General features: G+C 32.9%; 1 protein-coding gene across 2 annotated transcripts in view; it reads left to right on the top strand.

The window, feature by feature from the left end:
* The window catches only part of LOC145268736 (choline transporter-like protein 2), a 382,616-nt gene that overhangs the window by 84,170 nt on the left and 283,446 nt on the right, over window positions 1-15,000 (top strand). The window contains exon 2 of one of the 2 annotated variants that reach the window (XM_080124314.1): window positions 3,650-3,673. The exons of the other annotated variant lie outside the window; for it this stretch is intronic. Coding sequence (XP_079980440.1) covers window positions 3,650-3,673 — 24 coding nt within the window. The remainder of the gene's footprint in view (window positions 1-3,649; window positions 3,674-15,000) is intronic. 2 annotated transcript variants of the gene reach the window in all.

The raw sequence follows: 15,000 nt of genomic DNA, 5'->3' as shown, positions 1-15,000 counted from the left end.
TATATATTATTTTTTATATATTATTTTTTATGTTATTTTTTATATATTATTTTTTATATATTATTTTTTATATATTATTTTTTATATATTTTTTATATATATTATTTTTTTATATCACTAGCAGTTCAGTCCAGCTTTGCTCGGTGCTCGGGCCCTATGTACTGTTCATAACTTTATGTGCATATATATATTATTTTTTATATAACATTTTTTATATATTATTTTTATATATTATTTTTTATATATTATTTTTTATGTTATTTTTTATATATTATTTTTATATATTATTTTTTATATATTATTTTTTATATATTATTCTTTATGTTATTTTTTATATATTATTTTTTATATATTTTTTATATATATTATTTTTTTATATTACTAGCAGTTCAGTCCAGCTTTGCTCGGTGCTCGGGCCCTATGTACTGTTCATAACTTTATGTGCATATATATATATATATATATATATATATATATATATATATATATATAGAGAGAGAGAGAGAGAGAGAGAGAGAGAGAGAGAGAGACTCATGTCCAGGTAACCTACATTTAAAATTTCAAGTGTTTAGACCCAAAATTGGTGGAGGAGTTTGGTAGAGTCTGCAAAAGTCAACTCTTTCATCTTAGACTTCTTGGCAGCCAAATTTTCTCCCAAAAGCTGATTAAAAAGCTTACTGCATGTCTGTATATCCTTTATGTCAAATTTCAAATGTTTAGACCCAAAATTGGCTGAATAGTTTGCTAGAGACCGCAAATGTCAAATATTTTGAACTTTGACTCCTTGGCAGCCAAATTTTTGGCCAAAAACCAATTAAAAAGCTTGCCCTCTGTGTCTGAATACACTTCATGTAAAATTTTAAATGTTTAAACCCAACATTGGCTGAGTAAACTTTGACACTTAACATTTATGGTTTTCGACTCAAATCAAATTAAAAAGTTTGATCCATGTCCAAGTAACCTACATCTAAAATTTCAAGTGTTTAGACCCAAAATTGGCGGAGGAGTTTTGTAGAGTTTTCAAAGATCAAATCGTTGAACTTTGATCACTTGACAGCCAAATTTCTGTCCGAAAACCTATTAAAAAGATTTTCCCAGATCTCAATACACCTTATGTCAAATCTCGAGTATGTAGACTGAAAATTGACAGAGTAGTTTGGTAGGGAAATGTACACACACACACATTTTCACTTTTATAGATATACTAGTAGTTCAGCCCGGCTTTGCAGGGGCCCTATATACTGTTCTAACTTGCACTACGTGTGAATACACTTTTTGTAAGATTTCAAATGTTTAGACCAAAATTTATCTGAGTCATTTTGTAGAGACCGCAGAGGTCAATTTTTTTTTAAACTTTGACCCCAATTTTGACCTCTTAACATTTATTATTTTGGTTTCAAATCAAAATACAAAGTTATACCCATGTCCAAGTTAACTACATCTAAAATTTCAAGTCCCAAAAATTGGTGGAGGAATTTGGTAGAATCTGCAAAGGTCAACTCTTTCAACTTTGACCTTTTGGCAGCCAAATTTTTGCCTCAAACTGATTAAAATGTTTGCCGCGTTTCTGGATACCTGTTATGTATAAATTTCAAATGTTTAGACCCAAAATTGGCTGAGTAGTTTGCTAGACACCGCAGTAGTAAAATCTTTTGAATTTTGGCCCCTTGGCAGCTCAAATTTTCGACTCAAACTGATTAAAAAGCTTGTCTTATTTCTGAATTCCCTTTATGTAAAATTTCGTTTAGACCAGAAATTGGCTGAGTAATTTGGTAGAGACTGCAGAGGTCAAATATTTTTTTTAATTTTGACTCCAATTTTGACCCTTTAACATTTATTTTTTTTTTGGCTCAAATCAAATAAAAAAAGTTTGATCCATGTCCAAGTAACCTACATCTAAAATTTCAAGTATTTAGACCCAAAATTGGCTGATGATTTTTGTAGGGTTTTCAAAGGTCAAATCGTTGAACTTTGGCCCCTTGACAGCCAAATTTCTGTCCGAAAACCGATTAAAAAGATTTTCCCAAATCTAAATACTCCTTATGTCAAATCTCGAGTGTCTAGACCGAAAATTGACAGAGTTATTTGGTTGGGAAATATCCACACACACGCGTGCGCACGCACACGCACACGCACACACACACACGCACACACATACGCACACACACACACACACATATTTTCACTTTTATAGATATATAGGTAGGTTGATTCTTTTTATATATTATTTTTTTATCTATTTTTTTTTATTGGAATTCCTTGATATGAGTAATTTGTGTATTTATTTCACTTATTTCTGGACTATTATCCTAATCTTAATTGGGAATTTGTAGGCATTACAACATACATCTAGAATTTATAAATTATTGTTGAGTTGTCGCCATTGTTTATTTGCTTTTTTTTTTTTTTTTTAGATTTTTTCAAAATGGTAGGCGAGTCAGTCATTTCATGAGTGCTCATTTGATTTTCTTATTTAAAAGCAAAACTACTTGATCAATTTACGTGATTTTTAAATATTATATTTTTATTTCGTCACATGTACGTACATCATACAGATTTTTCTTGTTTTTTTTTAATAAAGAGAATTTTGGACAAGAACCGAAAAATCTTGTTTTTATAAGATTTTTCGGTTCTTATTCGACTTAAAATAAAAACCAAAAATACAAACAAATCTTTATGATGTACGTACCTGTCCCAGAACGAAAACGTCATATTCCAAAAGTCACATAAATTGATTAAGTAGTTTTTTTATTTATTTATTTACTCAGAAAATTAAATTTTATGACCAGCGAGACGTGAGTTGAGAGCCACCATATTGTTTTATGTTAAAATTCAAGGCCGCCAGATCAATTTGCGTACCGATATTTTGTTGGCAAATGTGTAATTTAGCGGCGTAAATTATTTGACAGACAAAAAATTATAAAAACTATTTATTTTTATATAAAGCACATTATTAGATTCTAAGGCTGAAATAAAACCAGAATTTTTTTTTTTTTTTTTTTTATTTTATCATTTTTTAAATGTACGACAATTCGAGGCTATTATATTATTTTTAAAATTTGGCCTTTCTAAGATTTGAAAGATTGGCCTTTTTACGCTCTTTCATTACAAAAAATGGCAGCCAAAACAATTCAAAGAGTGTAAAAAAAAGGCCGAATTTGGCCTTAAAAAGGCCAATCTGTCAAACTTAAATTTTAAAAGCAATATGGCGTCCTCTATTATTATACAGTTAGTCTAAGAAAAATGAAAAAAAATAATAAAAATGAATTTTTTTCTGGTTTTATTTAAGCTTTGGGACTAATAATGTGTTTTATATGAAAATAAATAGTTTTTATAACTTTTTGTCTGTCAAATAATTTATGCCGCTAAACTACGTATTTGCCATTTTCTTTGTATCCAAAATTAGTAATCGCAAAAATATCGTAAATTTTGATTTTCTTTGTTAAAAAAAAATACTTAAGATGATTTTTAAAATATGACATTCATTCCATGACAAGTACATACATCATAAAGATTTTTTTTCAATCAAATCAAAAGAACCGATCTTTTAACAGCTTAAAACACAATATATATCGGACATTTCTTAGTTTGATTTTTTTAAACTACGAAATACAATACTTTAATAAATATATTGTTTGTTTATTTTTAGGAGATGAAGTCCAATTTAAATCAGGTAAATTACTTAAATTTGCTTAATGGTTGTTGGCCAATTCAAGGTGTAATATGGTTTTACAATTATAACGTGGGGTTTACGATCTTCATTTTTTTTTTTTAAAGTCTTGTTCGAAGCAACAATGAATATTGGCATTACGTTACCAATTCTTAATTGAACATTAACTCAAACAGAACGTGTACATTCCTGTTTTGAGATGAATTTTTGCTTCTTCTTCTTCGTTAGTGTAACGAAATTCGAAAATTAAAATATTGAATTTCAAGTGAAACCAATGGTACCTGCTGAATCGTTATGTCGCAGTAATGAAAATATCCAAAAATTACAAAAAACGATAAGGTAGAAAATTAATTATTAATGAAAACAAATTTCGAAGACAATTAGCGAAAATTAAGTTTTGTAAAATTGGCAAAAGATTTTCAGTTTTCAGAAAATATTTACCTCCCTTTTATTACAATTAGAATTCTCCGCTTTCTTTTTTTTTTTCTTTTTTTTTTTTTTTGTAAAACTCAATTTTCACTAATTGTCTTCAAAAACTGTTTTTTTTTATTCGTTTTTAGTTTTATTATTATATTTTTTCATCTTTAAAATGAAAATCAATATTTGGGATCGAGTAATCGATACTCAGTAAATTAGGGAAATGAAGTGAATCTTTTCTTATTTATCTAATTTATTACAAAATTTAACAACCAACGGGTCTGTGGGAGCCGCTAAGAAGAGATAAAAACCCAGGGCTTTTGTAAACGAAAGAAAAGGACAACAAGCCACCAAGGAAACAAGACACGGGTGCAGATAGTCGTCCGCTTTCGCTGTTAAAGCCGATAAACACCCCTTTTTGTGACCGTTACTCGACCAACAAAAAGAAACAAGGAATAAGTACTCTTTATGGACATTCTCCCTTTTTTCTCCGTTTATTCCAACGCCTTACTTTGTATTATTTTAAAAGGTGACGACACATGAAAATGAACTTTTTTGAACATGCACATTCAATCTAGTCTTTTGTTGATGATAAAAGTTATTCAAGCCTTAAATGCTTATAGTTTATTTTGTGTTCAATGGAGTTTCTATTTCATGCGTTTTTATGTTGTGATCCACAAACAAGCTATAAATTAAGTGTAAAAAAGAAAATGAAACTAATGAATCAATCATTGACGTTTATTTAGCTGATGTAAAACGGTGTGACTTAACAAGTTGTTCTTTGTAATCACGCAAAGATTAGAAGCTATCTTTTACAATATAAACTGCATATTTACCTTAAACCCTATTTTTTAATTTATATTATTACAAAATCACTTTTTTTTATACAGGCATCACCACATTATCAAGGCCAAGAGGACACTCAAGGATAAGGGTTAAAGAGTGTACAGTAGAAATTGGTCAATATAGTAATCATTAGTAATGAAAATTCGGTAAATTTGTTAACTTATATGGAACGGCTCATCAAGAACTTGTTTACGTTAGACTTGAAGACAACCATATTGTAGTCAGCCGGAAAGCAGGAAAACGGAAGACAATTCCACAGGCGTGCAGTTCTAAGAAAAAAGCTTTGTTCATGGAATGTACGTTTAGGTTTAGGCACAGATAAAGAGTTGGGGGGGAATTATTGATAGTGTTTTCAGCTAGACGAGTGTTTCTTGTAAAAGTTTGGCGAGGGGGGGGGGACCATAGACTGAAACTCAGTCGAACACTTGCCATGAAAATAACGATACATCAGAGAAAAACTCGCAACATCTCTTCTGTGAGATAGAGGTTGCAGGGAAGAGAAAAGGACATCTCCTACGAGGCTACGAAGTCTATTTTGAACTCTATCAAGGCAGGACAAGTTCTTTCTAGCTGCTCCTGCCCAGATGTAGCAACAGTATTCCATCCTCAAGTACATGGCTCTTATATAGATAGAGAATCGCATCAGCAGTGAGATATCTACTGGATCGATAGAAAGATCTCACCATTTTTCCAGCGGCCCTGGCAACAGATTTGATGTACGTGTTCCATTTAAGATCAGGAGTAATTGTCAAGCCCAGAAGCTTGTCAAAACTTGAGGCCTCCTGAAGACGAGAGCCATTCATTTCAATTGATGCCAGATGTGGATCAGAATGTTAATGATGTAAAGAGAGAAGCTTGGTTTTAGATGCATTAAAAGTAACCAGCCACTCCTTTCCCCCTTTACCCAGTTGGGTCAGTTATTTGTTACATATAATTTTAATTAGCATTTTTCAATGTAAATAACTTCTTTAGGTAAGTTTTATGCGTGAGTGCACAAACCCTAATAAAAGATTAATTTGCAACACAAAACACAGAGTAATAAATCATCGTTTTTTTTTTTAACAAAATAACGAAAAGATTTATTTCGAAAGAAGAAGAGCTGTGCTCAAGGTGAAAGAAAGAAAAGGAATAGAAGGTTCTAGGATGTTCTCGTGTTGGGAAGCAAAAAATGAAGTGTCCCCAGGTTGTCCAGTGGAGGTCTTCACTGAAGTAATTGCATCCTGGAAGGATTCAGTAGACAGAGATCGAGAGGAGAGAGGTCTGTCTTCTTTGGTGGCCTGAGCTCCTTTGCTGGCTAGTTCCTGACAGGGGTAATTAGTTCCTTAAGGGACATATAACATTAATGCTCCCTAGTAACTGACCGGTCAGTGCGTGGCCGCACCAGTCAGCAAGGGGGCATTAATCCACAAGAGAAAATAGTATGGTATGGTGACCGCTATACCTGAAACAACCGACTTCCTAGGTTTTATAGTCTAACAGCAGCTAACGGACGCACAGACAGATATAGGGACGAACATTTCGTAGATTAATATAGATTTGTTTATCTAATCTGTTGTTGTTTTGTTGTTTACTGTAAACTTTCTTCCGTTGAAGTGTTGGGTGTTGGTTTAAAACCTTTTAGCTGATTGGTTGATCTTCAGCCAATCATTGGAGAGTTAACCAGCATACGGCAGTTGACTAATCTGCACCGTCTGTATGTAAATAATAACTTACTAATTTCGATTAATGAACTTCAAAGCTGACTTAAAGTCAACATTGATACTAAGATATTAGTATGTACTTTTATGCTGGTCTCCTTGACACTTGACTACACTGGTTAGTCAAATAAAATGAACATACGTATTTTTCGACTGTTTTTTTTTTTTTAATCTCATTTTGATTAATAAAATTTAACTATAAATATCATATTTAACTTTAAATATCTCATATTTAATAATATAATAATAATATTTAACTTTAAATATCATAGACTCCTTTATAATTAAAAAAAAAAAACACTCAAGGACAACACCAATAAATAGACATCAACTTGAACACAGCATTTATATATATTAAAAAAATCTTTTATTTAACACAGTAGCTTTTTTTAATGGTGTGGAGTATTAACTCTTTTTTGACTGATAATCCGTTACAAAATTAGGAAGGTTGATCTTCACACATATGGGATTAAAATATATTATATATATTTTTAAGAGCAGGCCTAGAAATGTTTTGATGTAGACGGCTATATATATAAATCCATGTCTGGATAAAAGAGAAAAATTTAAAGAAAATCATTCATTGCTACTTACATAAATAGGAACCCCTTGGTAAGGTATTTATCACCTCAGCATTCGTATCTCCTGGTAAATAAGTTTTGCATCTCGCGATGGAGTTGGGAGGATAGATGTTCCTCACTAAACTGATTTGATTTTTTCCCGCGTACAGTATTTATAATCGAAATTGCAACGTTCCTGCATTGTTTCCTGTACCCATATACAAGAAGACTAAAATTAATCCCCGTAGAATTCATATGACTTTGGGATGAAGCACACAGTAAACATTCCGCCATCTGTTTGCGTGGGCAAAATGGTATTTTTTTAGGTCTAGCGTCTATTTTAAAAAGTATACTCTGGTCTATAAAGATGCCTGAGCAGCTATGTTAGTATTTCTCAGTAGTGGTGTCTTAGACGATTAGCAATAAACTTACCTCTTCTCATAGAAAAGATAAAGATTCACACTGTCTCCAGTTAAAGACCCCAGTTGCATGATCGTCTGAAATTTTGACTAGAATAAGGAAAAATTAGAAAACTCCATTAGAAGCCAAGGAGTAGGATAAAGGCTATTTGTCACAGACAGGAAGTTGTTAATTACAGGTGGTACTATCATCATCATCATCATCATCATCAGCAGCAGCATTAGATTAAAAGCCAAGGTGTAAAATTAAGGATTTGTGACAGACAAGAAGTTGTTAATTACAGGTGTTTACATAACTTATCTGCAGGAAGTTAGATATAAGGTCAGGATGAAATACTGCTGCCATATCTGGGCAGGAGCTGCTAGAAGCAGCCTAGAGTACAAAATAGACTTTGTGGCTTAGTAGAGATGCCCTTTTCTCTACCCTGCAACCTCTCTCCCACAGAAGAGACGTTGCGAGCCTATCCTTGTTTTATCGTTATTTCCATGGCAGGTGCTCGTCTGAACTCCAATCTCTGCTCCCCCCCTCGCCAATCTTTCATGAAAAACACCCGTCTAGCTGAATCCACTGTGAAAAATTTCCCCCACTCTTTATCTGTGCCTAAATCAAAACGTGGATTCCATGAACAAAGCTTCTTTCTTAGAACTGCAAGCCTGTGGAACTCTGTTCCGTCTGCCTGCTTCCCACCTGATTACAACTTGGATGTCTTCAAGTCCAACGTTAACAAATTCCTAATGAACCGCCCTCTTAAGTAAACACTTCATTAAATCTCCACACTAACGTAATGTACTTGCAATAACCCTTATCCCTGAGTGGCTTCCAGGCCTTGATAAGTGGTGACCACCGTGTAAAAAAAAAAGGTGGGGATTTGAAAATCCAGTACACTAGATAAAGTACACTTTGGTCTATAAAAATAGCTGAGTAGCTCTGTTTGCAGTTCTTGATAGGGACATCTTCCTCAGAGAAAAGGTAAAACCTGGGTGGATTGACTTCAAAGTATTGAATAGAACTCTACCTCAGCCCAACAACAACAAACCGACTGTTGGACTGATTGTCAAAGACGTATCCCCAATCAGTCTGTAAAACTTACTTTTACTGGTAGCAGATATCATCCTAGTCGGATTAATATGGCTTCATCCTGAATATAAATTGCATCTCGAACCATCGCAATCCAGTTTCGACCATCTTGGGTCAGATCGCAAGAAATGACTAACAACTACTGATTCCAGCGTGAGAGACCAATTACTTGTAGGCCTGATAGTACCGACACATTGGTGCCAATCAGGCAGAAAGAGAGTATGTAGAATATGCGAAAACATCAAATTAATTTCACAAGGGAATGTTCGCTCTTTTTTAACTGCTATACGAATGATGTTAGAAAAATTCACATTGCTTTCAGTAAAATACCTCAGTTATATAATTGCCAGGCCTCTTATAGGGATGGCCACGGTCGCAACATTAAATAATAACTTTCATGAAAAAAAAACGCATTTATAAGATCACCAAAGTTGAGCAACGTTGAGCCTAGTCAGTATCAGATGGGTCACGATTTGGGAATACCAAGCACAGCATTTGAGAGAACGGTGACATTTCTTGCAAAAGCTAACACATATTAAGGCTAAGAGCCACTCGAGGATAAATAAGGGTTAATGAGATTGCATGATTGTCAGCCGAGAGATGGGGGGGGATATTATGAGAGTGCTAGATAAATAAACAATGCATGTGAACAAATTTGGTTTGATAGATAGATATTTAATTGAGATAAATCAGGGGTCACGAAAGTTTTCAAATAGAGGACCATATTGCTGACTTTTTAGAGCAACGTCCTCCCCCAATGACTTGGACGTTTTTTTATACGGTTTTGCTAATTAGTTTTGCTTTTTACCGAAACTCGTTCTCAAAAACCTCATTTTTCTTAATCATTTTATGAACAAAAAAAAAGGTGAGAAAAAAAAACAAAACACGTTTCCATGTTTTTTTTAAATTTTTTCCTGAATATTTTTACATCTTCCATAAGAACTTTGCTGGCCAGATTAAAGACTTTAGCGAGCCAGATCTAGCCCACATGCCATAGTTTGGAAACCCCTGAGATAGACTGATATACAAGGTGATTGGAAAGCAATTCCCTATTATTAGGTTCTCGTAATTTATAACTGAAATATAATCTTTACAAGAAATGAATATAGTAAGAGTATACTATGAGGTTTCATTTTGAATGGGTGCCAGCATTCGTCATTAGCTTTTCAAGACGCCTGAGAACCGCATCAATTGATTTCACAACTTAATTTTTTTCTTTTCTTTTTTTTTTTTACTCATGAGTCAACATTTATCAAAGCTAAAAATCCATTTGAAGATTATGGTTGACAAGATGAATAGATTGATGTATCAATGGTGATGAATACGATGAGAGGATTTAAAATACACACACATCAAAAACTCAAAACAATAGCTGACTCAGATAATAGCATTTTCCCATCGTCAAAAATATTGATCACGGAATGTGAGGACTAAAGGAAAAATAAAGGAACAGCCTCACAACTCTTGCTCCCTCTATTCATTTCTTGTAAGAATTATATTTTAGTAATAAATTTCAAATATAGGGAGTTATTTTTCAATCAACCTGTATACAATTATTGGTGCTTGTGTAGATTGGTGATTTTTTAAACCAACACATTTCAGGTGAAAACATTATTACGTACTTACATGTCATGTAAAAATTAGTATAAATTCCAAAAATTACGAAAAATGATTCCGTAGAAAAATAATTACAAATAAAAAGAAGAATTTATGGAACTATCCAGTTTTATGGTATATTTTAACGAGGAAGAGTTGTGCGACCAATTCAGTATGGCAAACGAGGAAGATAACCCTTGATTTAAATTAAGGGTTCGCCATTTGTAAACACAAAATCTCAGCTCGTAATTGTGGATGATTTCCTTTTTTAATTGCATCTAGCACGTCTACTACTGGATCATGTTTCATAATTTTTGGAGTTTATACTGCTTTCGACATACGTAACATTTTTTTTTCACCTGAAACGCGTTGGTTTAAAAATCAATCTACACAAGCACCTAATTATTACATAAATAATAATCATCATCATCATCATCATCATCATCATCATCATCATCATCATCATCATCATCATCTCCATCTCCTCCTCCTCCGTAATAATCTCTGGAATAATCTCATGGAGTTATAAACCTCTTAGCGCTCAGGTGCGTTAATCAGATCCGCATTTATAAGGAAAAAAAACTTTGATTGGTTACATTGTTTTGTTATTTGTCTATTTTTTTTTTTGTTTGTTTTTTGTTCAATAAATCCTTGTCACACAGTTTAAGCTACCAAGTTCAAGGTCAAATATCAGACTTAGCTTGGATCAGAACTGTCCTTTTAAAAAGTGGGTCGCTCCCCCAGAAGCAGAAGATAAGGGTTGATGGATTGTGAGATTCAGTTTAGATCATAGTAGTCTTTTTAAAATTGGACAACGGTCATAACGAGTAAATCTCTGTAAGTCTCCATTGAAGTAAAAAATAAATAAATAAATAAATAAATAAATAAATAATAATAATAATAATAATAATAATAATAATAATAATAATAATAATAATAATAGTTACAATAATAATAGTTACAATAATAATAGTTACAATAATAATAATAATAATAATAATAATAATAATAATAATAATAATAATTATAATAATAATTGTTATTATGATAATTTTTGTAATAATTATTATAATTCTAATAACAACAATTCTTATGGCTAAAATAGATACAAACTCAGGCATTTAGATAGATAAATATGGATATATATTTATATATATTAAATTTCTTTTTATTATTATTATTAAATAGTACATCTCTGTAAGTCTCCACTGAACAACAACAACAACAACAATAATAATAAGTGAAGCATGCATGGTCCCCCATGAGTGCACACTGAACGAGGCATAAAAAAATGACTAAGTCCAGCATTTGCCCCCCCCCCATTTAGCCCCCAAAGTCCTCAGGGTATGTCCAATCTTGATGAAAATGAACAAACGGTAAAGTTTTAGGCCTTAGCATATGTAAATTTAAGTTCTGCACCATGCAAAAAGAGAAATGACTAAGTCTATCATTTGCCCCTACCCCCCCCACCCCATTTAGCCCTAAAAGTTCCCAAAACCTTAAAATATTTAAATTTGAGTTCAGCACCATGCAAAACTGCTAAATAGACATACACAGAAATTTTGGACCAATTTGGTAAAATAGTCCCAAAAATGGAGTGCTTTTATTAGCCCGAAAAGAGCCCCTGGGGTACACCCAAGAGTTATCGTGAAGTATAGAAAAACAAAATTATATGGAAATCAGTTAGTTACAACTTTTCAGAAAGTTTTATAAAAATCCAAGGCATTAATTTTTTTTAATAAGCACAAAAGTGTCAATTTTAGCCATTTTAACCCGAAAGGCACCTCATGGGGGAGGGGGGGGGGGAGACAACCGGAATTTTGCCGGAAACTCTGTCCTGTTAATTTTTTACTAATATCATATTTAATGTTTGTGCAGAATTTAAAAAAAGTTCCAAGTCGTAGTTATTGAGAAAAGTGCGGACAGACAAATGGATGAACGGACAGGGGTGAATTTACAGGTCCATTCTCATTTTGTCGGGGGACCAAAAACTCTTATGGCTCAAATAGATACAAACTCAGGCAGATAGACAGATAGGAACGAACTAATATATGTTGACTGGGTTCAAAAACAGCCTACAGAAAATGGACTCTGATTTATGAAAGTATGATAGGTTATGAAAAGGAAGGGTTGTAAAGAGATAGCTTCGAATTTGGGAGTATCAAAACCAAAGCAAAATATGATGAAAGTAAAAATAAAATAGATAAACCCCATAATTTATTATACCATACCTGTTCACAATGAAACACTTATCACAATATTCTGTGGATCTATATTAAAAAACCTTGTTAAACTTTGTGACATATTTCCATTCTATGGAGGTCAGGCATGAACGAACACCCCATAATTTTATTATACCATATTTCTTCAAACTGAAACATAATTATCAAAGTATACTTATGCAAATAGATATGAAAATTCTTTATTAAAGTTTGTGCCTATTTCCATTCTATGGAGGCCAGGCGCGAACGCAGGCCCCACAATTTTATTATACCATCCCTATTTAAGTTAAAACATACTTATCAAAGTATTATTATGTACATCTATGTCAAAAACACTTGTAAACGTTTTTTTTTTTAATTTTTTAATTTTTTATTTCCATACTTTGTGGACCAGGCGCGTATGCAGACCCCACAATTTTAATGAATCATCATTAAGCCTGATCAAACATACCCATTCCTGTGTATCGATGCATCTTCTATCATTATATGTGATCAGTTTTCTATAATAGTCAACCATATAGGAGCCTATTCGTGACCAGACACACACACACACAGACGTTCAGCTTTATATTATATATATATATATACAGTGCTGCCAAAAAGAAAGTCCGCACTTGTCATTTTTCAAAAACTGCAGATTTAAGCTAAATTGAATTTAACTGTTTAAACAGCCTACACCTCATTTGATTCGCCTTTTATTCCTCTATAATTTTACCTGTTCATATTTGATTTTTAATTGAAGTATTCTAGTGTTCACGTCAATTTAAAAAATTAACTTCAAATCGAGAAGACAAAAGAAACTTTGCAAGCAACAAATAAGCTTAAAATATTCACCTACTCATAATTGTAGTTGTTCCTAGGTTATACAACGTATAACCTAGGAACAACAACAAGTCTCTCTTAGTGATCGTTGGGAGCTAATCAATCTCCACCTTTATGGCTTATCCAATCAAGAAATTGGCCGCAGATTGAAATGTGATGAGAAATGGTACGAGTGACTGTGGAAAAGCACCAAAACACTGGCAGTGTTTTTAATGCCCCTAAATCTGGTTGTCCTAGAGTTACTTCTTACAGGAAAGACAATACTAACAAGATCCGTAGCCTCAGAAACAGATTTGAAATGGCTCCCCAAATCCAACAACAGTGTAATCTTGTTAAAAAGTGCTCTCTTTCTACAGTTAAAAACAGACTGAAGGAATTTAATTTGCAAGGCTCTGTACCAAGATGAAAAAAATGATTTCTGTAAAGAACAGAAAGTGTCGTCTTGACTTCATCAGATGCAATGAAGATTGTGACTCTTTATATTAGTCGAAAGTGATTTTTAGCGACGAAAGCAAGTTCAATAGGCTAGGCAGTGATGTTAGGCAGTACATCTATCGAAGAAAGGATAAAGAATTTAATCCTAAATGCACAGTTTCAACGCTGCTAGGTGGTGGAGGTTCAGTTTTGGTGTGGGGCGTTATTAGTGCCAATGGTCCAGGGCCTATAGGTCACTTGCAAGATCGGATTAATTTGACCAACTACAAAAATATGTTGACTGAGCATTTTCTAGCTTACTTTGGCCAGAATTTGAATGATAATCCCATATTCATGCAGGATAATGCTCCCATTCACAAATCTGGCAATTTCAAGAGGTTCCTGGAAGAGCATGATATTCCGTGTTTGGATTGACTTGCACAGTCCCCGGACCTCAACCTTATCGAAAACATATGGCATTACATCAAACAACAGCTACACAATGATAAAATTTCGAATTTGGAAGAACTTTAAACAAAAATTTAAGAGAAGTGGGATGCCCTTTCACCGGAGTATTGCCGCAGACTAATTCAAATCAATGGTCCCAAATTTGCAGGCTGTCAAATTGCAGAAGGGCTATGCTACTAAATATTAACTAGTTCATTGTGTTCCTGTAGTATTTGTGTTGCATTAATGTTCTAAAGTTACATTTAAATAATAATTTTCCATTGTGTGGAGTCTCTTGTTGCCTTTTTGATTTGAAGTTAATTTTTTAAATTGACATGAACACTAGAATACTCCAATTAAAAGTCAAATATGAACAATTAAAATTAGAGAGGAATAAAAGGTGAATTAAATGAGTGTAAGTTGTTTAAACAGTTACATTTAATTTAGCTTAAATTCGCGGTTTTTAGAAAAAATGAAAAGTGTGGACCTGTATGTATATTATTTAAAATATAATAATCCACTGACTCGTGCTTCAGCATCTATCATCTGGGCTATCTCGCATGACTGCTAAATGTATCCAGTTTTGTGTAGATGTTATTTATTTATTTTTGTTTGCAATACTTTTTAAATGAATTCAACTATTTATACAAAACTGCAATTTTACCTAAATGCGAGTTGGGAATAATTTTCCCTTTGACCAATTTAGTACCCCCAAATGCGGAGTCGCATGAGTATTATTTAAAATATAATTACCCACTGACGTGTTTCAGCATCTATGACTCATCAGAGTGGCTGAATCTAGTGAGAGTCGA

This window comes from Euprymna scolopes, chromosome 44 (assembly GCF_053919585.1).
Source record: "Euprymna scolopes isolate OS-2025 chromosome 44, ASM5391958v1, whole genome shotgun sequence".
NCBI classification, from domain to species: domain Eukaryota; kingdom Metazoa; phylum Mollusca; class Cephalopoda; order Sepiida; family Sepiolidae; genus Euprymna; species Euprymna scolopes.
The sequence above is the reverse complement of the archived record's forward strand: the minus strand, read 5'-3'. Positions and strand labels throughout refer to the sequence as shown.